This window comes from Chiloscyllium plagiosum, unplaced genomic scaffold (genome assembly GCF_037043375.1).
Source record: "Chiloscyllium plagiosum isolate Xiang-an unplaced genomic scaffold, Cpla_swu_hap1 HiC_scaffold_17, whole genome shotgun sequence".
Taxonomy (NCBI): domain Eukaryota; kingdom Metazoa; phylum Chordata; class Chondrichthyes; order Orectolobiformes; family Hemiscylliidae; genus Chiloscyllium; species Chiloscyllium plagiosum.
The window spans coordinates 78,027,869-78,054,346 of record NW_028270155.1 but is presented as its reverse complement, the minus strand read 5'-3'; the positions used below and the strand labels follow the sequence as shown (position 1 = coordinate 78,054,346).

General features: G+C 44.1%; 1 protein-coding gene across 1 annotated transcript; it reads right to left on the bottom strand.

Annotated features, from left to right (window-relative positions):
- Nucleotides 1-16,478: 16,478 nt before the first annotated feature.
- LOC148147420 (putative G protein-coupled receptor 139) lies at nt 16,479-22,001 on the bottom strand. Its single transcript, XM_087995622.1, has 2 exons — nt 21,917-22,001; nt 16,479-17,377 (listed from the first exon to the last, which is right to left on the bottom strand). Exons 1-2 carry the CDS (start codon nt 21,999-22,001, stop codon nt 16,479-16,481), a joined length of 984 nt encoding a protein of 327 aa, XP_087851748.1.
- Between the last annotated feature and the right edge of the window lie 4,477 nt (nt 22,002-26,478).

Here is a 26,478-nt window from a genome sequence, read left to right as displayed (position 1 = left end):
TATATCATCTCTCCTCATTGCAATAATTGACTCCTTAATTAATAATGCTACACTACCAACATTTGAAAACCCACCTCCAACCTATTGAAAGGTCCGATATCCTGGAATCTGAGTTGCTAGTCAAGTCCTTCCTTCGATCATGTCTCTGTGATGGCAAAAGTATCCCACTTCCATGTGCCAATTCATGCCAGTAACTCATCAGTCTCACTTATTTCACTTCCAGCATTAAGGTAAACACCATCCAGCTTTGCCTCACCCAATTGACCCTAAACATTACTGAGTAAAAAAGTGTGGCACTGACGAAGCACACAGGTCAGGAGCATCCGAGGAGCAGGAGAGTTGACGTTTCAGGCTTATGTTATGTGTGTGTGTGTGGGGGGGGGGGATGCCCAAGGGACATCTCAAGCCTGAAACGTCAACTCTCCTGCTCCTCGGATGCTCCTGACCTGTGTGCTTCGTCAGTGCCACACTTTTTTACTCAGTAATGTTTAGGGTCAATAGTTAAATCGGAGGGTGGTGAGGCTGAGAGAAGATGGCTTTGAAGTCAATATGTAGATGAAGGTGGAGGATGATAGTGATAGTTTGGAGCAGAGGGTGGAGCGGATAGGTGGGAAGGAAAATGGACAGGTAAGAAAGTTCAAGAGATGGGTACCCAATTGGAGGGTTGGATCTGGAATAGGGTGAGTGAGGGGAGCTGAGGAACCTGGTGAAATAGACACTGATGTCCTGTGTTTGAAGGATCCTCCATCATCTACAGTCCCCACTTACTCTTAAACATAGTTGAACTTGCTATGACCTGCTTGCTTTGTTATGGCATGATGTGGCTGTGTTATCAAAATTCTTTGTCCCGTCCCACTGCCAGACTATATTAAAGTCCTCCCAACAGCAATAGCAAACCCTTCCAGAAAGGATGTTTTTCCCAGAGTGGTTCAGGTGCAGACTAATTGGTTTCTACATGTCCCACTTTGTCCAAAAATGGTTCCAGTGATCCACGAATCTAAAACCCCTCTTGAGCCACACATTCATCTGCCCGATCTTTCTATCGCTATAACTGCATGCATGTGCATTTGGAGTAATACAGTAATTACAACCATTGAGGTCCCGCTTTTTAATCTACTGCCTAGCTCCCTGAATTCTCGATGCAAGATCTCATTCATCACTTTGGCCATATCATGCACACCGACGCGTACACAACCTCTAACTCATCATCCTCCCTTTTAGGATGCCCTGTAGCCATTCCATGACATCCTTGACCAGGGAGGTAACATACCATCCTGGTGTCAAACCCCAGCCCCATTCAGTCAAGCCGCTTGTGGTGCCAGATGTTTGTCTCTGACTGCATTCCTCCGAGGTACCAGCACCCACATCAGCTTCCAAAATGGAATATCTGTGAGTGAATGGATCCCCAAGCAACTCCTGCACTCTATATACCTGCTTCCATTTCCTTTATTTCCTCTGGTCCCCTGAGCTATAGTGTGACCACCTCTCTAAACATGTTATATACATAACTCAGTCTTTTGGAGACACCATTATGTCTCCAAGCGCTGTTCAGAGATCCAGAGCTCCAGCTTCTGCAGCTGGGAGCACTTCCTGTACCTGTGGTCATCTGGGACACTGGCACGCATCAGGGACAAAGGTAAAAATCACACACCAGGTTATAGCCGAACAGTTTATTTGAAAGCACTAGCTTTTGAAGCGCTGCTCCTGAAGGGCGTATGCTCGAAAAATCGACTCTCCTGCACCTCGGATGCTGCCTGACCTGCTGTGCTTTTCCAGCACCACACTCTCCACCCCAGTCCAACACCAGCACTTCCAAGACAGGCCCAGCATCAGGGATGCCACATGTGACAAGCTGCACATTCCACTCAGCTGACCCTCCTGACAGCTCTTACATTTACCTTTAAAGCCTGAGGTTAGAATTATGAGTCTTCTTTTGTTAGACTTTCTCCTATGAGTTTATGAAAAGGTGTAATCAAGTTCCCATTGCTCTTACTCTGTTGGGATATGAACAGGGATTCTTGATCAGAGTGGTGCTGGAAAAGCATAGCAGTTCAGGCAGTATCCGACGAACAGGAAAATCAACGTTTTGGGCAAAAGCACTTCATCAGGAATAGAGGCAGGGTGCCTGCAGGGTGGAGAGATAAATGAGAGGAGCGTGGGGGTGGGCAGAAAGTAGCAATGGGTGGATGGGGTGGGGATGAATGTGATAGGTCAGAGAGGAGGGTGGGGGAAGGTAGCAAAGAGTACAATGGGTGGATAGGGGTAGGATGAAGGTGATAGATCAGGGAGGAGGGTGGGGAAGGTAGCAAAGCGTACAATGGGTGAATGGGGGTGGGATGAAGGAAATAGGTCAGAGAGGAGGGTGGAGTAGATAGGTGGAAAAGAAAATAGGCCGGTAGGACAAGTCATGGGGACAGTGCTGAGCTGGACGTTTGGAGCTGGGGTGATGGGGGGGGAAGGGGAAGTGATGAAACTGGTGAAGTCCATGTTGATACCCTGGGGTTGAAGTGTTCCTAGGCGGAAAATGAGGCGTTCTTCCTCCAGGCGTCGGGTGGTGAGGGAGTGGCAGTGAAGGATGCCCAGGACCTCCATGTCCTTGACAGAGTGGAAGGGGGAGTTGAAATGTTGGTCCACAGGGCGGTGTGGTTGATTGGTGCGGGTGTCCCAGAGATGTTTCCTAAAGCGCTCTGCTAGGAAGTGTCAAGTCTCCCCAATAAAGAGGAGACCGCATCAGGAGCAACAGACACAATTAATGAGATTGGTGGATGTGCAGTTCAAACTTTGATGGATGTTGAAGGCTCCTTTAAGGCCTTGGATGGAGGTGAGGGAGGAGGTGTGGGCGCAGGTTTTGCAATTCCCGTGGTGACAGGGGAAGGTGCTAGGACAGGAGGGTGGGTTGTTGGGGGGCGTGGACCTGACCAGGTAGTCACAGAGGGATAGGTATTTGCGGAAGGCGGAAAGGGGTGGGGAGGGAAATATCTCCCTGGTGGTGGGTTCCGTTTGGAGGTGACGGAAATGTTGACTGAAGATTTGGTTTATGCGAAGGTTAGTAGGTTGGAAGATGAGCACCAGGGGGGTTCTGTCCTTGTTACGGTTGGAGGGGTGGGGTCTGAGAATGGAGGTGCAGGATGTGGGCGAGATGCGTTGGAGGGCATCTTTAACCACGTGGGAAAGGGAAATTGCAGTCTCTAAAGAAGGAGGCCATCTGATGTGTTCTGTGGTGGAACTGGTCCTCCTGGGAGCAGATACAGCCAAGGCAGAGGAATTGGGAATACGGGAATTCAGTTTTGCAGGAGGGTGGATGGGAAGAGGTGTAATCCAGGTAGTTGGGGGAGTTGGTGGGTTTGAAAAAAATGTCAGTCTCAAGTCGGTCTTCATTAATGGAGATGGAGAGCTCAACGAAGGGGAGGGAGGTGTCATACATGGTCCAGGTAAATTTAAGGTCAGGGTGGAGGGTTCGTGAAGTTGTTCATTTGCTCAACCTCCTCACAGGCGCACGAGTTGGCGCCAATGCAGTCATCAATGTAACGGAGGAAGAGGTGGGGAGTGGTGTCGGTGTAATTACGGAAGATGGACTGTTCTACGTAGCCAACAAAGAGACAGGCATAGCTGGGGCCCAAACGGGTGCCCATGGCTACCCCTTTGGTCTGGCAGAAATGGGAGGATTCGAAGGAGAAATTGTCAAAGGTGAGGACCAGTTCGGCCGAACGAATGAGAGTGTCGGTGAAAGGGTACTGTTGGGGATGTCGGGAGAGGAAGAAACGGAGGGCTTGGAGGCCCTGGTCATGGCGGATGGAGGTGTAGAGGGATTGGATATCCATGGTGAAGATGAGGCATTGGGGGCCGGGGAAACGGAAGTCTTGGAGGAGGTGGAGGGCATGGGTGGTGTCTCGTACATATGTGGGGAGTTCCTGGACCATGGGGGATAGGACAGTGTCGAGGTAGGGAGAGATGAGTTCAGTGGGGCAGGAGCATGATGAGAGAATTGCCGACCAGTGTGTTCAGGCTTGTGAATCTTGGGAAGGAGGTAGAAACGGGCAGTGTGGGATTCTTCACCATGAATATCCAATCCCTCTACACCTCCATCCGCCATGAGCAGGGCCTCCAACCCTTCCGTTTCTTCCTCTCCCGACGACCCCAACAGTACCCTTCCACCGACACTCGGCCAAACTGGTCCTCACCCTTAAAAATTTCTCCTTCGAATTCTTCCACTTCTTCCAGACCAAAGGAGTAGCCATGGACACCCATATGGGCCCCAGCTATGCCTGTCTCTTTGTTGGCTACGTAGAACAGTCCCCCTTCCATAATTACACCGGCACTACTCCCCATCTCTTCCTCCGCTACATTGATGACTGCACTGGCGCCACCTCGTGCTCCCGCGAGGAGGTTGAGCAATTCATCAAGATTAGATTAGATTAGATTACAGTGTGGAAACAGGCCCTTCGGCCCAACAAGTCCACACCGACCCGCCGAAGCGAAACCCACCCATACCCCTACATTTACCCCTTACCTAACACTACGGGCAATTTAGTATGGCCAATTCACCTAACCTGCACATCTTTGGACTGTGGGAGGAAACCGGAGCACCCGGAGGAAACCCACGCAGACACGGGGAGAACGTGCAAACTCCACACAGTCAGTCGCCTGAGTCGGGAATTGAACCCGGGTCTCTGGCGCTGCGAGGCAGCAGTGCTAACCACTGTGCCACCGTGCCGCTCAACTTCACCAACACATTCCACCCTGTCCTTAAATTTACGTGGACCATGTATGACACCTCCCTCCCCTTCCTGGACTTCTCCATCTCCATTAATGACGACTGACTTAACACCAAAATGTTTTTTGAACCCACTGATGCTCACAGCTACCTGGATTACACGTCTTTCCACCCTACCTCCTGCAAAATGACATACCGTATTCCTAATTCCTCCACCTCGGCTGTATCTGCTCTCAGGAGGACCAGTTCCACCACAGAACACACCAGATGGTCTCCTTCTTTAGAGACTGCAATTTCCCTTCCCACGTGGCTAAAGATGCCCTCCAAAACATCTCGTCCACATCCCATACCTCCTCCCTCAGACCGCACCCCTCCAACCGTAACAAGAACAGAACCCCCTTGGTGCTCACTTTCCACCCTACCAAGCTTCCCATAAACCAAATCATCCAACGACATTTCCGCCACCTCTAAACGGACCCCACCACCAGGGAGATATTTCCCTCCCCACCCCTTTCCACCTTCCACAAACAACGTTCCCTCTGTGACTACCTTGTCAGGTCCACGCCCCCCAACAACCCACCCTCCCGTCCTAGTACCTTCCCCCGCCACCGCAGGAATTGCAAAACCTGTGCCCACACCTCCTCCTTCACCTCCAGCCAAGGCCCTAAAGGAGCCTTCCGCATCCATCAAAGTTTTAACTGCACATCCACCAATGTCATTTATTGTATCCGTTGCTCACGATGCAGTCTCCTCTACATTGGGGAGACTGGACGCCTCCTAGCAGAGCACTTTAGGGAACAGCTCTGGGACACCCGCACCAATCAACCACACTGCCCTGTGGTAAAAACAATGACTGCAGATGCTGGAAACTAGATTCTGGATTAATGGTGCTGGAAGAGCACAGCAATTCAGGCAGCATCCAAGGAGCTTCGAAATCGATGTTTTGGGCAAAAGCCCTTCATCAGGAAGGGCTGCCCTGTGGCCCAACGTTTTAACTCCCCCTCACACTCTGTCGAGGACATGGAAGTCCTGGGCCTCCTTTCACCGCCGCTCCCTCACCACCCGACGCCTGGAGGAAGAACGCCTCATCTTCCACCCGGAACACTTCAACCCCAGGGCATCAACGTGGACTTCACCCATTTCCTCAATTCCCCTTCCCCCACCTAACCAAAGTTCCAAACTTCCAGCTCAGCACCGTCCTCATGACCTGTCCTACCAGCCTATCTTCTTTTCCACCTATACACTCCACCCTCCTCTCTGACCTATCACCTTCATCCCACCCCCATTCACCATTGAACTCTTTGTTATTTTCCCTCATCCTCCTCTCTGACCTATCACCTTCATCCCCACTCCCATTCACCTATTGTACTCTACGTCACTTTCTCCCCACCCTCCTCTCATTTATCTCTTCACCCTACAGGCACTCTGCCTGTACTCCTGATGAAGGGCTTTTGCCCGGTATCTCGATTTTCCTGCTCCTCGGCTGCTGCCTGAACTGCTGTGCTTTTCCAGCACTACTCTAGTTCAGAATCTGGTTTCCAGCATCTGCAGTCATTGTTTTTACCTGGGATATGAAAATGGTCATGTGATCAGTGGTGGCTGCTTGGAGGCCCGCCCACATTATGACATCAGTAGGAGCCACACGGAGTGGGATGTCCTCGCAGTGTTTGTGCTTTACTACATCGCGTGAGATTGATCCCTGTAATGGCCACTATGTCCCCGCATCCCCGGTGCTGCTCCACACAAAGTGCTCTCGAAAGGCTCAGCCCAAATCCGCACCACGTTACGTTGTTACTTTAATGGTCACTGTCTCCCTGCCTCCTGGGCTGATGGTGCGGCAGTTCCCCACTGCTGCCCCAAGCTAAGCGTCCTGTAAAGACCGGCTTGTGGCTGTCAGCAGTGGACAGGCTTTGGAGACCTAGCAGTTGAGTTACTCTGTGCAGTATTCCTCACCTCACAACCTGCTGTTACAGCCACTGAATTTATATGGTGAGTTCCGCTGAGTTTCTGATCAATGGTAACTCCCAGGATGTTAATAGTTGGGGAACCAGTGATGGTCACATTGTTCAATATCAAGGGGCGGTGGTTAGATTGTCTCTTATTGGAGATGGATGTTGCCTGGTATTTGTTTGGTGTGAATTTTAATTGCCATTTGTCAGCGGAAACCTGAATATTTGCCGTATATTGTTGCATTTTAATATGAACTGCTTCTGTATCTGAGGAGGTGCCAATGCATTGGACATTGTGCAATGAGAGTCATAGAGATGTACTGCATGGAAACAGACCCTTTGCTCCAACTCATCCAAGATATCCTAACCTAATCTAGTCCCATTTTTTAGCATTTCTCCCATATTCCTGTAAACTTTTCTTATTCATATACCCATCCTTGGTGCCTTTTAAATGCTGCAATTGTACCAGCCTCCTCCACTTCCTCTGGCAGCTCAGCCCATACATGCACCACTCTCTTCGTGAGAAAGTTACCCCTTAGGTCCCTTTTATATCTTTCCCCTCTCACCCTCAACCTATGCCTTTTTGTTCTGGACTCCCCCACCCCAGGGAAAAGTTTATCCCATCCATGCCCCTCATTTTATCACCCTCTATAATGTTATCCCTCAGGCTCTGATGCTCCAGGGCAAACAGCCCCAGTCTATACAGCCTCTTCCTATAGCTCAAATCCTCCAACCCTGGCAACATCTTTGTAAATCTTTTCTGAACCCTTTCAAGTTTCACAACATCCTTCCGATAGAAAGGAGATCAGAACTGCACACAATATTCCAAAAGTGGCCTAAACAATGGCCTGTACAGCCGCAACATGACCTCCCAACTCCTATACTCAAAACTCTGACCAATAAAGGAAAACATAACAAACGACACCTTCAATATCCTATCTACCTGCAACTCTGCTTTCTAGGAAGTGTGAACCTGCACTCCAAGGTCTCTTAATCATCCCCACTTCTCATCGTATGATGAAGGCCTTCATGAAAGATTACTACAGAAGGTAAGTATGAGAAACAAAGCTCACGTATCAATAAACTTCAGTCCGAATCAAATTCTGATGCAGTGAATTTTATTGAAACGTTCTTGCAAGACGTGTGTCTAGCAAGTAGGCGCACCAATCCAAAAATTTCTCCACAATTTATACAGTTTAATTGAGTCTCTCTCGGTACTTCTGCGTTTAATTCATTGGCCTAGCATGTTGCATGTCAAACCTATCACTATTTCTTAATATGGTTAACTTAGCATACAATACTCCAGAAACTATCCCACGCTCACACCGCTACATTATAATCAGTTATTTAAGGAATTTTTAGCTTGAGTTTAAGGGATTATTTTGTCGATTCGGTTGTTCAGACATCTCTTCCAACTGGAGAATCCACTGGCCCCTTAATCCGGGTGTAGTGAGTCCAGCCTTTCTCTGCCGACCATATCGCTGTTTCAGTAGTTAAAAGTGCCTGGTACGGCCCCTCCCAATCTGGTTGCAATTTGGTGTCAGTCCATGATTTGAGTAGGACCCATTCTCCCGGTTGGATTGGATGGACGGTGAATTCAAAGGGTGGAGTCTGTGCCAACAAACTCTGTTTCCTGCGAAAAGACAAAGAGGATGACAAGCCCAGTATATACTTCTTTAAGAACAGATCTTTAGTCTCCAGGGTTGGCAGTTTCCCTTTCGTTCCCAGATAGGGCAGGCCAAACAAGACCTCATAAAGGGACAGCCCCATATCTTTCCTTGGGGCCACTTGCACTCGCAAAAGGGCTATAGGTAAACACTTAGTCCAAGGGAATCTGGTTTCTGTTACTAATTTAGATAACTGCTTCTTGAGTGTCTGGTTCATTCTCTCAACCTTTCCTCATGAAGGTGGGTGCCAAGGGGTGTGGAACTCCCAGAAGACTCCTAACCCCTTCATCACTCCCTTGTGGGTGGCACAGTGGTTAGCACTGCTGCCTCGCAGCGCCAGAGACCCGGGTTCAATTCCCGACTCAGGCGACTGACTGTGTGGAGTTTGCACGTTCTCCCTGTGTCTGCGTGGGTTTCCTCCGGGGGCTCCAGTTTCCTCCCACAGTCCAAAGATGTGCAAGTCAGGTGAATTGGCCATGCTAAATTGCCCGTAGTGTTAGGTAAAGGGGTAAATGTAGGGGTATGGGTGGGTTACGCTTCGGCGGGTCGGTGTGGACTTGTTGGGCCGAAGGGCCTGTTTCCACACTGTAAGTAATCTAATCTAATCTACCCTGGAAGTAAAATGAATTCCCTGATCCGAATTTTATTGAAACATTCTTCCAAGACGTGTGTCTAACAAGTAGGCACAGCGATCCCAAACTTATTCCAAAACTTTTACAGTTTAACTGAGTCTCTCTCGGTACTTCCCCGTTTACTTCATTGGCCTAGCATATTACGTGTCAAACTATGACTATTCCTTATTGTATTTTGCCCCTGCCGAGCTGCGCTCCACCCTTGTTTACTTCTCCCACTACTCTTAGCCTGGCGACCTTTACTCTTATTTGTTTTATCCTTTAGTTTGCAGCTAAATTGGCTCGTTCTGGTGCCTACGTGGAGTCAATATGCCAATCTGGCATAACTTAATGTTCTTTGCCCTCCTTATCTATTTGTCTGTATCATATTCGATTATTTGCATGCACGTTCTAGCTAACTCAGCTCTTTGCTGAAATAATTATACAATTGTGTAAGTTAGTTCATTACTTTGCAGAAGAAATTATGTATTTCCTTCATACAGTTTCACCTTTGTATGCAAGCTTTAGCTAACTCATCTTTTTGATGAAACAATTATATAATTGTGTAAGTTAGTTCATTACCTTAAATTATGGCTGCAGAAGCAACACTGCTTTACCTATATCCCACATAAGGGTTTGGCATGGGACAAGGATGCCAAATGAATATTCAGACTTGAGATAAATGGATCATTTTCAAGTTGACAAGGCTGTAACATAGGACCAGATGACATGTATTTGGAAAGTCAAGGACTAATTAGAGATAGTCAGCATGGCTTTTTGCATTAGAATGGTGTCTCGCTAATTTGAGTATATTGAATGAGGGCAGAGCAGCTGTATCGACTTCAGTAAGGTGCTCAACAAATTTCCTCATGGTAGACTAGTTAAAAATGTTAGATCAAATGGAATACAGAGAAAACCAGCTGTATGGATACAGAACTCAGTCAAAGGTAGAAGACAGAGGATGGGCATGGATGGTTGCTTTTCAGACTGGAGGCTGGTGAACAGCAGTCTGCCACAACACTTGGTGCTGAGTCCACTGCTTTTCATCATTTCTGTAAAAGATCTGAATGTGAACGTAGGAGGTATGGTTGGAAAGGTTCCAGGTGACACCAAAATTTGAGGTGTAGTGGACAGTGAAGAAGGGTACCTCAGTGTACACTAGGATATTGACCAAATAGGCCAATGGGCTGAGAAGTGGTCAGGGGAATTTAATTCAGATAAATGTGAGGTGCTATATTTTGGAAAGGCAAATGTTGGCAGGACTTATATACTTAAAAGTAAGGTCCTGGAGAGTGTTGCTGAACAAAGAGACCTTGGAGTGCAGGTTCATAGTTCCTTGAAAGTGGAGTCCCAGTTGGATAGGATAGTGAAGACGACATTTGTTATGCTTGCCGTTGTTGGTCTGTGCATTGAGCAGAGTAGTTCCTGTCCTTCCACACACGCCATCTATTGTGTCCGTCGCTCTCGATGTGGTCTTCTCTATGTTGGGGAGACAGGACGCCAACTTGTGGAACGCTTCAGAGCATATCTCCAGGACACACACACAAAACCACCCAACAACCCCGTGGCTGAACACTTTAACTCCCCCTCCACTCCGCCAAGGACATGTAAATCCTGGACTGCCTCCACTACTAAACCCTAACCACCTGTTACCTGGAGGAAGAATGCTTCATCTTCTGCCTTGGGACCTTCCAGCCACATGGGAGCAACGTGATTTCACCAGTTTCCTCATTTCGCCTCCCCTTAATTTATCCCAGATCCTGCCTTCCAACTTAGTACCGCTCCCTTGACCTGTCCTACCTGTCCATATTCCTTCCCACCTATCCACTCCACCTTCTTCGCTGACCTATCACATTCACCCCCATCTTCATCTACCTATCGTATTCCCAGCTACTTCCCCACTCCCTCCCATTTATCTCTCAGTCCCTTTGGGCCAGAAGCCTCATTGCTGATGAAGAGTATATGTCGAAACGTCGACTTTCCTGCTCATCGGATACTGCCTGACCGGTTGTGCTTTTCCAGCACCACACTGATTGATTCTGATCTCTAGCATCTGCAGTCCTCACTTTCCTCATAGGAATTGGGAGGTCAAGTTGTGGCTGTACAGGATGTTGGTTAGGTTACTTGAGGAATACAGTGTTCATTTCTGATTTCCCTTCTAAAGGGAGGATATTGTGAAACTTAAGAAAAGATTGACAAGGATGTTGCCAATATAGTGTTTGAGCTATAGGACAGACTCAATATAGGAGAGGATGTTTTCCCTGTGGCATCAGAAGCGGAGGGGTGACTTTACAAATAGAGATTTATAAAGTCGTGAGGGGATGGATAGAGCAAATAAACCAGGTCTTTTCCCTGGAGTGATAAGCCCAAAGCTAGAGAGGACAGGTTTAAGGTGAGAGCAGAAAGAATTAAAAGGGACACAAGGGGCAATGTTTTCACAAAGAGGTGGTCCGTATATTGCCAGAGGAAATGGGAGAGACTGGTACACTTACAACACTTAAAAGGCATCTGGATGGGTATAAAAATAGGAAGGGTTTAGAAGGATATGGGCCACATGCTGGGAAATGGGACTAAATTTATTTCGGATATCTGTTCAGCATAGGCAGGTTGGACTGAAAGGTGTTTCCATGGTATATATCTCTGTGACTTTATGATAGGCATTAGACTTCAACAAATTGTGATTTATATTTAATGATTTAGATGAAGTGGCCAAGTACTTTTTCATCAGATTTGCTGAACATACAAATTGTTGAGAAAGCCTGTTGTGAGTCTGCTTCGAGGTTGAGACAGGTGAAGTAGTTTGTACACTATCTCCCAAATCTTGTCAATGTGGAAAAATATGTAGTAGTCCACGTGGGTAGGAAGAATTAAAATACAGAGCCTTAAATGAAGGAGCATCTTTTAACAGAATGCTGTTGTATTGAGAGACCTAATTGCACGGTAAAAGAGTAACAGAAGTCAGAAGACACCAGGTTATACTGTGTGATGATACTGTCACTTTACAATGGTTATTTTGTCCTAGGTTTTTTGAAGAGAGGTTGTAAAGGCAGAGGTGATGCAGTGTCTGGGTTAAGAGGCCTTCAGGTCTATTTTTAAAAGGTTGAACAATGGAAGGGGAATGGCAAGTTCTCCCTGATCAGGCTTCCTAGTCTTTTTTAATTGTGGCAATAACAAGATGTTTGAGTCCCAGAAAGTTTGCAAGCTTCAGTAAATGATTCCGAACTGGGATTTTCGCTGATATCTCTCTTGGTGTTCCCTCTTGGATTGGAAACCTGCCTGTCAGAATCAATGTTTGGATTTAACTTTTGGCCAAGTGGTGTGTTTATAGGATGTTTCTGTTTTGGAATAGTTCATTATTAACCATTACTGTATTTAGTATTTGGTTAAGTTTTCCGATAGTTAAGTTATTCCAAATTCCTCTTTGTTTGTGTTTTAACTATAGTGTTTAAATAAATTTTATTGCTAAATGTTGAGTGGTTTCACCTTGAGCATCCATTTCACATCTACCTTTAAAATAAGCAAAGGTTCGGGTCTCGGCTATCTTAAAATATTTTGAGGGATCTGGCCTGATCCATATCAAGACCAACAGGTTCATTTGAAATCACAAGCTTTTGGAGCGCTGCTCCTTCATCAGATGAGCCATTGTTCCTTCATCACTTCACTTGTTGAAAGATGATGATTTCAAAATAACCCTTTCAGACTATAACCTGGTGTGTTGTGATTTCTCATGTGTTTGTGAAGGAGAAAGGTGCAAAATTTGGGAGAATCTACTAGAAATGTACAGATCAATTAATGTAATAAGAGTTTAGACATCCTTACTTAAAGTGGGATATGCATGTGTAGCCATCAGTTTAAAAAGTATTCAGTCAGCGGATTCTTACAGTTTATGTATTGTCTTATGAGGGACAAAGAATGAAAAGTTCTTCCATGAGATGGGGCATCATTCTCATGGTCAGTAATTATTGACTTCCCTAATTGCTATGGAGAGGTCAGTGGTGATCTGGCTTTATTTATCACTGTGTAGACCACAGAAGTGATAGTTAGTGAAGTCCAGGATTGGACAGAGTGGCATTGAAGAAACAGTGTCTTAGTTCCATGTTTTCATGTATCTGCTGCCCCTATCCTTCACAGAGGCCACATGGTTTTTAAGGTGCTGTTGAAGAAGCTAGGTAAAAAAAAAATGGATGAGGTCCTGAAAGCAGAATGCAGGGAGCTTGGAAGAAAGTTTAGAAATCGGACCTCAAAGGTAGTGGTTTCAGGATTACTACCAATGCCACGTGCTAGTCAGAGTGGGAATGGCAGAATATATCGGATAAACTTGTGGCTGAAAAGATGGTGTCAACAAGAAGATTTCAGATTCCTGTGGCATTGGGACAGGCTCTAGGGAACGTGGGTGCTGTATGTATTGTATGGGTTACACTTGGAAAGACTGGGACTGATATCCTGGGGGTTGTTTGCTTGAACAGTTGGGGAGGCTTTAAACTAATACGTCAGGTGGATGGGAATGATGTAAGGAGTCAGAAGGAGGGAGCGAGGACAAAACCAAAAGGTCGAAAAGGTAAGCAGGTAGATTACTACCTGACTGACTGCAACATGGGAGAGGGGATTGTGCAGTGTTTTCGTGCACCAGTCGTTGAAGGTAAGCATGCAGGTGGTAAAGAAGGCAAATGGTATGCTCGCCTTGATTGCAAGAGGTTTCAAGTACAGGAGCAGAGATGTGTTGCTGTATTTATACAGGGCCTTGGTGAAGTCACACCGAGAATATTGTTTGCAGTTATGGTCATCTTTTCTGCGGAAGGATGCTCTTACTCTCGAGGAAGTGCAGCAAAGATTTATCAGGCAGATTCTGGGGACGGTGGGACTGACATATGAGGAGAAATTGACTAGATTAGGATTGTTTTGCTGGAGTTCAGATGAATGTGGAGTGATCTCATAGAGGCGTATAAAATTCTAACGGGACTAGACAGGGTAGGTGCTGGGAGGATGTTCCCTATGGTGGATTTTTAAAAGTTTATTCTGTTACAGGATGAGGACATTGCTGGCTAGGCAAAATTTATTGCCCATACCTAATGGCCCAGAGGGCAGTTGAGAGTCAACCACATTGCTGTGGGTCTGGAGTCACATGTAGGCAGAGCCAGGTAAGAATGGCAGATTTGCTTCCCTAAAGGGTGCGTCCAGAACCAGAGGTCACAGTCTGAGGATTTGGGATGGGCCATTTCTAACAGAGATGAGGATGCATTTCTTCATCCTAAGAGTGATGAATCTGTGCAATTCATTACCACAGGAAGCAGATGATGCCAAAACATTGAATGCATTCAAGAAGAGGATAGATATAACACTTGGGACAAATGGGGCCAAAGGTTATGGGGAGAAAGCAGGATTAGGCTATTGACTTGGATGATCAGCCACAGACTAGTGCTCTGCAATCCAGAGCCTTTCTCACCTTTTAAATTTATGGTGTTAACAGGAGTTGTACTGTCCCTGCAACTCATCAATTACTCTGTCCCTCTCCACCTTCCAGTTATGACTGCGAGTTTTTCCAACTGCGACTGTAAGCTAATGGACGTAGTGCCAATCAAGTGTTTGCTTTGTTTTGGATGATGTCAAGTTTCTTAACTACTATTGGAGCTGCACTCATCTCACCAAGCAAGGAGCATTCTATCACAATACTGACTCATGCATTGTAGATGGTGGACAGGCTCTGGAGATTCAGAAAATGAGTTAATCAATGTAGTATTCCTCGCTTGTGATCTGCTTTTGTTCCTACGGTATTTATTTTTGTGGGTTTGGTTTCTGGTCAGTTGTAAACCACTGGATGTTGATTGCAGAGAATTTCATGATTTAATGTCAAGTGCCAGTGATTAGATTTTCTCTTACTGGGGATGGTCATTGCCTAGCATTTGTGGTGCAAATGTTACTTGCCACTTTTAATGTGAAGTCTCGATATTAACTAATCTTAACCCATGTGCTTGTGCACTAAAAAGAGATGGGTAAATAAAGTCTATGTATCACCAAGAAATAAATGGCCTAAACAGTGAGGTAAACTCTTGTGGTGAATTCCATCTGTGTGGTGCAAACTCGTTCACAGTTGCTATTTAATGGTATAAGGAACAGGATGGGCTGTCTCATTGGAGGGATGTCTGGAGATCTGAATGTGTGGAAACTGTTTCATCCATTTGAGTGTACCCCACCATTTGATTAAAAAGCATCTATCCAAATGCATCATATGGGTCAATTGCTCTGCCCAAGTCCACAAGTAATTTCAGAGTTATGAATGCAGCCCAGTCCATCACAAAAAAAAGTCTTCCTTCGATTCTCATGGTCTACACTTCCTGGTGCCTTGGGAAAGCAGCCAACATAATCGAAGACTCTCCAGTCCCTGTTATTCTCTCCAACCCTCTTCCATTAGAAGGAAGATACAAAGGTTTGAAATCAAAGAGCAGCTTCTTCCCCACTGTTATTCGACTTTTTGAACGGACCTCTCCTACATTAGAATTAAACTTTCTCTGCACATTGTAGCTGTAACACTATATTCTGCATTCTGTTCTCTTAGCCTGATGTACCAATGTAAGGTATGATTTGTCTGGATAGCGTACACTCCAATACTTTTCATGGTATCTTGGTACATGTGGCAATATAAATCAAATTAAATCAGATCATGGCTGGTGATTGACATTATTGCCCAAAACATGTTCTATCCATGTATCCTTGATGTCATGAGAAGAGGAGGAGCAGAAAAGTAAAGTAAAACCTCATTAAAAGTTATGCAGATAGTGGAGATATAGAAAATGGAAAAGAGACCTGAGCATTCACATACAAGGTGCTTTGTGGAGACAGAACACATGAAGCAAGTTGATACAAAAGGAAATGGGTACCTGTATAAATCAAAGCACATTTAGCCTATAGTTCCATGTTCTTTGCATTCTTCCTTGTCCAAATGAAGGTGTTCCATTGGTAGTTTTCCAACATCTGGAACTTACATTAAAGATTACGACCAATACATCTACTATCTCTTCATTTACTTCTCTTAGTATCTGAGGATGCAGTATTCAGTTGTACATAAGGCATATGTTGAAGGAGTTTGAGAGGGTGTGGTCAGGACTTATTGCTCATATTCGGAATGAGGAATTTCAGTGAAATAGGTAAGACTGCAGAAACAGGGTCAGTCAAGAGAAATTGAATAGAAGTAGTCAAGACCATGATATAATTAATGAGAATAAAATGTTCACACTGATATAAATGTAGTAGCCAGAAAACCCAATTGGAAAATAGTTGAAAGGTGAAGTCGAGGGGAGCTGGAAGGAAAAAATGTTTACTCACTGAATTGTTACAGTTTGGAAGAGATGCCTGACTGAATAGTGGAGGCTGATACAAGAGTCACTTCCAGAGAGGAACTGGATAATTCTGTGAAAAATGAATAAAGATTTTCTCTGTTCTGTGGGCAAAACGCTGCTGCACTGCGCAGTAATTCATAGATGCACAACTCAGATGTAAGAAGAATTATGGGATGGAATCAAAATCTATTCCATGTAAACTATTACACTGACTGTTTTATTGATCTGAGAATCAGAGTGTAGGGGAGCTTCACAACTGTTTTCAGATGCTCTCGGAATTGCCTCTGGGTCACTGTGTATATGCAAGTGTTTGTGCAAGTACTGAGGAGCTGGAGGAGGTATCCAACAGTACCCACAGCTGGGGGTAGTGGAGAATACTCATGTGTGAATGCAATTCGTTGATAAAGGAAACATGTGTTATAAGGAGTCCATAAAATAATGAAGCTGCCTGAGATGGCGAAGAGCAAAACAATGGATTTTCTGCGTTTTTCCATCTCTGGGTCACTGGCTTTATCCTTGTCGCTGTCCTTCTGGAGTCTCCTGCGAGCTTTGCTTGCAACTAAAACATGTCTGACGGTCAGAGTGTTCAAAAGAAGAATAATAACAAATGGCAGTAAAGGGGATAGGATGCGATGGAATATGCCATATAATGCCCAGAAGACTGAAGTGTAATATTCTGGTTTTGTGATGCAAAACCATGGCAGGTTATTGAAGATGTACTTGGATTGGAACATGAAAAACCAGGGAATGCTTTCCAAATAACTCATCATGCTCACTGTTCCAATAATCACGGCTGCAGTTTTCTCAGTGCAATATTTGGTTTTAAACTTCTGGCAGCAAATAGCCACAAATCGATCAAAGGTGAAAGCAACAGTCAACCAAACAGAATTCATTGTGGTTGCAGGAATGAGCACCGTAACCAAACTACAGACATAAGTAATATCCAGGAAAGACACTGGGAAATGCATAATAAGCCACCTCAGCAGCACATCACAGATGACAACAAGAAAATCAGAGGCAGCCATTGCTATCAGGTACCGTGTGATACATCTTGAGAGACCACAGTTCCTCTGAGAGAGGATCACAATCGCCAACACATTAACTGCAATAAATAAATCAGGTGGATAGCTTTAGTATATGAGTATGACCAGATCACCTGTTGAACTTGCTACATCAAATATTTAATCATTACATTTGATTCTACAGATGTTTTTCAAGACAATGTTTTGAAAACACGTTTTTTAAAAATTAACCCAATTGTAAGGAATTGAAGTAATATCAATCTTAAAAAATGCATGAATACTCAAATGTTGCATTGCAATGTTGCAGAGACAACCACCACTACCTTCAATATGCCCTGTCCTACTCGCAACAGACATAGTAGAGATGGATACACTGGTTTAGAGTCATATCGATGTACAGCACTGAAACAGACCATTCGGTCCAACTGGTCCATGCCGACCAGATATTCTAAACTAATCTAGTTCCATTTGCCAGCACTTGGCCCATATTCCTCTAAACCCTTCCTATTTATATACCCATCCAGATGCATTTTAAATGTTGCAATTGTACCAGCCTCCATCACTTTCTCTGGCATTCATTCCATACACTCACCATCTCTGCGTGAAAATGTTGCCCCTTAGGTCCCTTTGATATCTTCCCCCTCTCACCATGAAACTATGCCCTCTAGTTCTGGACTCTCCAAGCCCAGGAAAAAGGTATTGTCTGTTTATCCTATCCATGCCAGTCATGATTTTAAAAACGTCAGTAAAGTCACCCCTCAGCCTCCGACACTCCAGCGAAAATAGCCCCAGCTTATTCAGCTTCTCCCTGTAGTTCAAATCCTCCAACCTTGGCATCATCCTCGTAAATCCTTTCAAGTTTTGCAACATCATTCCAATGAGGAGACCAGAATTGGATGCAGGATTCTAAAATTGGCCTACCCATTGTCCTGTCCATCTGCAACATAACATCCCCAATCCTGTACTCAATGGTCTGACCAATAAAGGAAAACATACCAAATACTTCCTTCACTATCTTACCTACCTGCAATTCTACTTTCAAGGAACTATGAACCTGCACTTCAAGGTCTCTTTGTTCAGCAACACTCCTTAGGACCTTACCATTTTGTGTAGAAGTCCTAGTAAATTTGCTTTTTCAAAATGAAGCACCTCACGTTTATTTAAATTTAACGCCATCTGCCACTCCTCAGTCTATTGGCCTATCCAATCAAGGTCTAATCAATCTATATCACCTATGTTCACATCCAAATCATTTATGTAAATGATTAAAGATTGTGGAGCCAGCACTGATCCTTGTGGCATATCACCACTGGTTATAGTTCTCCAGTCTGAAAAGCAACACCTCCTCCCCACCACCAATCTTTTCACATCTTCTACCTTCAAGCCAGTTCTGTATCCAAATGGTTAGTTATCCCTGTATTCCATGCGATCTAACCTTGCTAACCTGTCTCCCATGAGGAACCTTGTCGAATGCCTCATTCAAGTCCATATAAATCACATCCACCACTCTGCCATTATCAATCCTCTTTGTTACTTCTTTGATAAATTCAATCAAGTTAGTGAGACATGATTTCCCATGCACAAAGCCAGTCAGGAGGGACTTTCCCTGAAAGTTCAAAACATTGACTCTGGACGTCATCAACTCTCACAGAATCAGGTTAAACATGGGCAAGGAAACTGCCTAGTGATTATTGTGTTCTGTTGTCAGTCAGCTGCTGAATTAGTAAACCTCCACAATGAATAAAATTTTGAGAAGTACTGAGGATTTCAAATTCTTAAACTGTAGTCTGGCTGGGGAATTTAAAAGTTCACCATCAAGAGTGATCAGTAGTGCTGAGCTAATCTGTTTCGGTCCAAAAGGTCATTGCTGCCACACAATGTCTGCCATGGTTAATGAAGGAATGAACAAAATAGGAAAAGTTTCTTGGCTTCATCCTTACCAATCTACTGGCTGCAGATGCATTGATCCATGACAGTACCTTTAAGAATGATGACTACACAGTCCTTGTGGAAACAAAGTCCCATGTTCGCCTTGAGAACACTCTGCGTTACATTGTGTGGCACCCTCATCGTGCTGAATGGGACAGATTTCAAACAATTCGCGTGACAAAACTGGGCATCCATGAGGCACTGTGGGTGGGCAGCAGCTGCAGATATGTTCTCTTAACGCAACTTGCAAATTCATGGCCCAACTTCAGCCCCATTCTTCCATTACCATCAAGGCAGAGAATTAAACTTAGTTCAGTGGAGAGTGGAGGAGGGCACGAAAAAAGCAAGACCAGGCATTCCTGAAAATGAATTGTCCACCGACTAAGTGCCAAACCAGACTGCATGCATATCGAACAACACAAGCAGGAAGTGTTAGAAAGAGCTAAATAAGCCCACAACCAATGACTCAAATCTACCATATCCAGTAATACATTCGGATGGACAGATAAACTCATTTGATGAAGAGGAAGCTACATAAGTATCCCCATATTTTATGATGGAAGAGCCCAGATCATCAGTGCAAAAGTTAAATCTGAAACATTCATAACTATCTTTAGCTAGAAATGTCAAGCAGATGATCCATCTTGGCCTGCTGCAGTCCTCACCCAATTTGATTCACTTCATGTGATATCAAGAAACAGTTTTTGGCACTGGATGCTGCAAAGGATATTGGTCCTGACAGCATTCTGGCAGTAGTAATAAATACTTCTGTTTCAAAACTTCATCCCAGCCATGCTGCTCCTTTTCAGTAGCAACACTGATATCTACCATCCAATGTGAATAATTTCCCAGGTGAGCTCTGTATGCAAAAAGCAGGACAAATCCAACCTGGCCAATCATTGCCCTCTCAGTCTACTCTCAATCATCAGTAAAGTGACTCAAGTTGGGATCAACAGTGCTGTCACACAGTATCTGTTCAGCAATAATCTGCCCACTGATACCCAGTTTGGATGTTGCAAGGGCTACTCAGCTTCTGACCTCATTACAGCCTTGCTTTCAAAACTGGATGAAAGAGTTGAATTCCAGAGGTGAGGTAAGAATGACACAGTTTGACATCAAGGCTACATTTAACTGAGAGTCCTTGACGCTATACAAACAAAATTGGAATCGGTGGACGTTAGGAAGCAAATTAGTTATATTTTGTATATAGGAAAATGTTTTTGTTGGAAGTCAGTCATCTCAACTCCAGGACCGCTCTGAAGGTGTTCAAGCCCAAGTGTATGTGGCTGCCTCATGAATGATCTTTCTTCCATTTTAAGGTCAGAAGTGGGAATCTTAGCGATGTTTGCACAATATTCAGCATCATTCACGACTCCTCAGACACTACAATGATCTAAGTTCAAATGCAACATCTCCTGAACAATAGATACAATGGGTACAAGAGAAATAATAGTAAAGGAATACTGCAGTGAATAACTCACCTCCTGACTGCCACAGTCTTTCCACCATCTATAATGCACTATTCAGAAGTGTGACGGAATTCTCTCCACTTACCGAGATAGTTGCAATTCCAACAACCCTCAAGCTTGACACATCCAGGACAAAGCAGCAATTTTGTTTGTTACCACATCCACAACCTTTCACTCCCTCGAGCACCAATGTTTTGTAGTTGTAGTGTATTGTCTACAAGGTGCACTGCAGAAGATTGTCCAAATTCCTGAGGCTGCACATTCCAAGCCTATGACTATTTCCATCTTGCAGATGCATGGCAATACCAGTACCTGCTAGTTCCCTACTAAGCCAGCCTCCATCTTGACTTGAAAATATATCAGCATTTCTTCAGTGTTGATAAGTCAAAATCCTTCAATTCTGAATTTTGGATCCATCTATAACTCATGCACTGCAGTAGTTGAAGAAGGAAGATCACCATCACCTTTTCGAGGACATTCTAGGGAATGGCAATAAATGCTGGACAGTCAGCAACAACTCCAGGTACCACAAGAGAATAAAGAAATGGTAAATACTTTGTTCAAGACCAAAGTACATTCTAACTTGAGTCGCTCTTCAGCACTCAAATCTGGAGAAGATCATGGCTAAGAAGGTTGTTGCTTTGAGCTCACTAACCTGTGAGACCCAAAGGCAGGAATTTCCAATCAATGGAAGTAGCTTTTCAGCATAACTCACCTGCAAACAACAAAACAATTGCCAATGATCATTAAATTAACCGCTCAATTATGTCTGTTTATCATTCAAGTCCACCAATGTTTTGCTAAATATTGGCTGTCTTCTCAAAGTTGCATGTCTCCATGTCTAATCAATCGCCATTGGTAGTTTTAATTATTTGAACATGGAATTAATTTTCTCAGTTGGATTAAACTTTGGTCATACATTAAAGAATTTGATATCAGCAAATTCAATTTTGTTAAATTAATCAAACTGCACAAACACTCTTAAAAGAATGAATGAATACTATGAAGTTTTTTTTTAAATAACATAATATTTTACAATGTTCCCAATTGATTCATAGCTGATTTTCCAAAATACTGAAGTAAGACTGAATGAACAGTTTAGGAAGAGAAACACTTCTCATAAGTGGCATTGGTTCGAGTACTATTCTTACCCAGATTATGGATCACTCTGAAAACAGAAATAGTTGACCAAGTACACAACCATGGACAGATATTACTTACCAGACATGCCAACAACCACAAGCACAGGACAGTAGATGAACTCAACATTAGCAAGTGTTGGTAGCGAGTTGAAAGGATACTTCATTTTCTGTGTTAAATAATCCAATCTTTACTTGAAACTGCTACCAACTCAATATATATCAACCAAATCCTCCAAGGACATAATTAGATCGATATTACTTACAGTCCTATGAACAAACAAAAGTAAAACCTGCAAAGAAATTGTATTGGAAAAAATGTAGAAATACCTAATGAGGACTGGGATCTCACGCACACAATACACTCAGAAAAAATGTCTGCAAAGCATATGTGTGAATACCTGGAGAATGTTCCAAAAGGATGCAGGATTGATTTGACAAGTAGCTGCAGTGTATTCATTCCATTCTTTCCTGGTATGTGGGTTTCCTTGGCAAAGCCAAGATTTGCTGCCCAATCTTAGATATCATTGAAGGTGGTGGTGAGTTGTCTTCTTGTAGCACTGCCATCCATCTTGTTCAGGTGCTCATATCTTCAAGATGGAGATTGAGGTAGTTGATTCTGAGACCAGTGACCTGAATCTTAATAAGGGAAACTGAAGGAATGAGGTATGAGTTAGATATAATGGATTGAAAAGGTTACTGAAACGAAGAACAGTCAGCAGACAATAGCAAACATTCAAAGAGCAAATTACTGAACTTAAAAGAATTGTTTAATCTAGTCTGGTGCAAGAGTGCAAAGCAATAGTGGTCAAGCCAACTTATGAGGGAAGTTAGTGACTGAGAGGCAAACAAATTAGCTGGCAAAAGCAAAAGACCTGAGGATCGGTAACAGTTTAGAAATCAGCAAAGAAGGTTCAAGGAGTTGCTTAAGAAATGAAAAGCAGGAGATGAGAGTAAATTTGTGGGGGGAGCATAAGAACTGATTGTAAAACTTTCTCTGGGTATGTAAAGAGGAAAAGACTGACGAAAACTAATGTAGGTCTATTACAGTTAATCTGCAGAACTGTAATCCCTCAGTGTTAATTTTTATAAGTGTTGTGTTATTTAATGTAGATTTCCCTCCTGCATCAAATCTTCCAAAAAGCATTATCTCACGTTTGTCCATATTAAGTTCTATCTGCTATTTCCCTACTTCACTCTCAAGTCTATCTGTACTGGAACATGACATTCCATGAATTCTGATCTGTAGGTCTTTATGGACCTCCCACATGTCAAATGAGGACTTGACTGATAACTGCTCCTCCCAACTTACACACCCTAGCTCCAACCTAATACTGACATAACTTGACCTCCTCAAATTTAGTACCTTCCAGCAAGTTCCTGACTTCTCCTTACTCACAGCTATCTTAAAACTTAAGGAGTTGTGAGCTCTGTTTCTAAAATACTGTCCTACTGAAAGCTCAGTCACCTGCCCAGGCTCATTAGTCAATACAAGGTCCAGAATGGCCCTTCCTCTCGTTGGACTATCCACATAATTTTTTCAATAAACTATTTTGGATTCACTGAACAAATTCTGCCCAGCTTAAACCTCTTCCTCTAAGGGAGTCCCAGTCAACATTGAGGAAGTTAAATATTTTCACCCAATATCACAACGCTGTTGTTATTGTATCATTCCAGATTCTGCTATTTATTTGTTCTTGAATGCATCTATCTTATTTTTGAGCGCTACCCATATTGCCTCAGTAACCCCCAAATGAGGTGAGATGTGCCTCAATATATTCTGTCTAAGTGCAGACATTCTCCCTGATTAATAATGCAAATCCTCCGCCTCTTTTACCTTCCTCTCTGTAGAACATAGCCCAGTACACGGGTGGCACAATGGCTCAATGGTTAGCACTGCTGCCTCAAAACACCAGGGTCCCAGGTTCGATTCCTCCTCGGGCGACTGTCTGTGTAGAGTTTGAACGTTCTCCCTGTGTGGGTTTCCTCAGAGTGCTCTGGTTTCCTCCCACAATCCAAAGATGTGCAGCTCTGGTGAATCGGCCATGTTAAATTGCCCATAGTGTTCAGGCCGTCTAGGTTAGGTGTATTAGTTAGAGTAATAGGGTGGGAGAATTGGTGTGGGTGGGTAACTCTTGAGAGGGTCATTGTGGGCTTGTTGGGGCGAAGGGCCTTTTTCCACACTGTCAGCATTCTATGATTTGTATGAACCCACTTTGCCTGAGGAATGGGTCTGGTTAGGTTACTCTTCGAAGTATTTGGACTTATTGGGCCAAACGGCCTGTTTCCACATTGTAGGGATTCCATGAATACAGCACAAGAACTGATCCTTCGGCCCATGATGTGCTGAAGAAGAGGCCAAAACAATCCCTTCTGCCTGCCCATGGTCCCTGAAACGCGCAGGTTGTATTTGTCTCCCCCACCCCTGACAGTACATTCCAGACTCTGACCACTCTCGATGGAAAAGATTGCCCTCGCCTCCCCTTTAACCCCCCACCGCCAACACACACACCTTAAATGCATAGGTCCTACTACTAGACACCTTAACTCTGGGGAAAACATCGTGACTCCCAACCCTATCTACGCATCTCATAATTTTATAAACATATAAGAAGGTCTCCCTTCAGCCTCCGCCGCTTCAGAGAAAAGAACATGAGTTTTACTAGCCTGTCCTTATAGCTGATACCCTCTAATCCAGAAAGCTACCTCATAAATCTCTTCTGCACCCTCTTCAAAGCCTCCCCCTTCTTTCCTGCAATGTGCCGATCAGAGCTGAATATAATACTCTAAATTATAGCCTAACCAAATCTTATAAAGTTGCAACAAGTGTCCTGAGTTCCCCAACAGATAAAGGCAAACATGCCATGCACCTTCTTTTCCATCCGATCTATTTGTGTGGCCTCTTTCAGGGCGCTATGGACTTGATGCATGATAATTAAAACAACAAAACCCTGGAATATTCAATGGCCAATCCTGTTTCTCACTCATTCAAGTCGCTGTAATGGTCACAACATTATAATCCCATTTATGATTCCAGGATCTAAGCTAATTTGCCTTAACTATAATTCTCCTTGCTTTGAAATAAACATATTTCAACCCATCAGTACCATTGTGCTCATTTAGTTGTCCCTACCTATTATTCCTTTCTGATTCACTGGTCGTAACATCTACCTTCCCCTCACTCCATTCATTTGTTGATGTCTTGCTCTGGTTTCCAGCCTGCTGCTTCTCCAGTTTAAGCCTTTAGCGTTGCACTAGGGAATCTCCCTGAGAGGATATTGGTTCCCTTCCAGTTTAGGTGCAACCGATCCCACTTCGACAGGTCACACTGTCCCAGAAGAGATCCCAATGATCCAAGAACCTGAAACCTTCCCCCCCCCCCACACTAGCTCCTTAGCCACGTATTCGTTAGTCCTAACTGTATATTTGTTGCTTTATTACCATGTGGCACCAGAGATTACCCACCTGGAGCTCTTGCTTTTCAGCCTCTCTCCTATGTCTGCAGTCACTCGCAGGACCTCATCCTTGTTGGTTCCAATGTGCAAAATGACTGCTCATCCAACCCCTTCAGCATTCCATGCAACTACACAGTGAAATCCTTGACCTTGACACAGGGAGTCAACACGCCATCCTGGCATCTTGAACCAGGCCACGGAAAGGCCTGCCTGTGCCCCAAGCTGGCACGTTTGCTACCACTATTGCTGGCTTGGACTTTGCCTGATCTTACTCTATATTGTATTTGTTGCGATCATATAGAATTATCTAGATGCTTAAAAAGTCTGAATAGATTGGAAAATTGCAAATTTAACAATTCTGCTCAAGACATGAGCGACAGAAGGCTGGGAACTTTCGGCAAGTTACTCCAATATCAGAAAATGCTTGAATCCATTATTTAGGAAGAATTGGCAGGACATTTAGAAAAGTCATAATGCAATCAGTTTTAAAAAGACAGGATTGACAAAGGGGTACCAGTATATGTAGAACATGTGGATCTCAAAAAGAGACACTTTTTTCACACGGGTTATGAACATCGCTGGCTAGCCAGCATTTATTGCCTGTCCCTGGTTGTCCTTGAGCGATTGTGGGGAGGGACCGTCTTAAACTGTAGCAGTCCATATGCCCTTGATAGTCTCACATTGCCGTTATGCAGAGAAATCCAGGATCTCGACCCGGCAACAGTGAAATAGCAGTGATATATTTCCAAGTCAGCAGAAAACTAGCAGGTTGTGGTGTACTCATGCCTATGTTGTCCTTGCCCTTCCAGATGGAAGTGGTCATATGTTTGGAAGATTCTGTCTCACGTTGGATTGTGAATTTCTACAGTGCATCTTGTAGATAGTACATGCTGCACATACTGAGTGACGGTTAAGGCAGTTAATGCTTGTGGATATCATGCCAATTAAGCTATTTGCTTTGTCCTGGATGGTGTGAAGCCTCATGTGTTTTGTTGCACTGCACTTATACAGGTTATTGGGGAGCATTGCATTACATTCATTTTAGGTTCATACAGCACAGAAAAGACCCTTAGGCCCATTGCGTCTGCATCAACATAAATACCACTAAAGGTGTGCCAATCCCAATTTCCTGCATTTGATACATATCTTCCAATGTTATGATGTTTGAAGCTAAAAATCACACACCAGG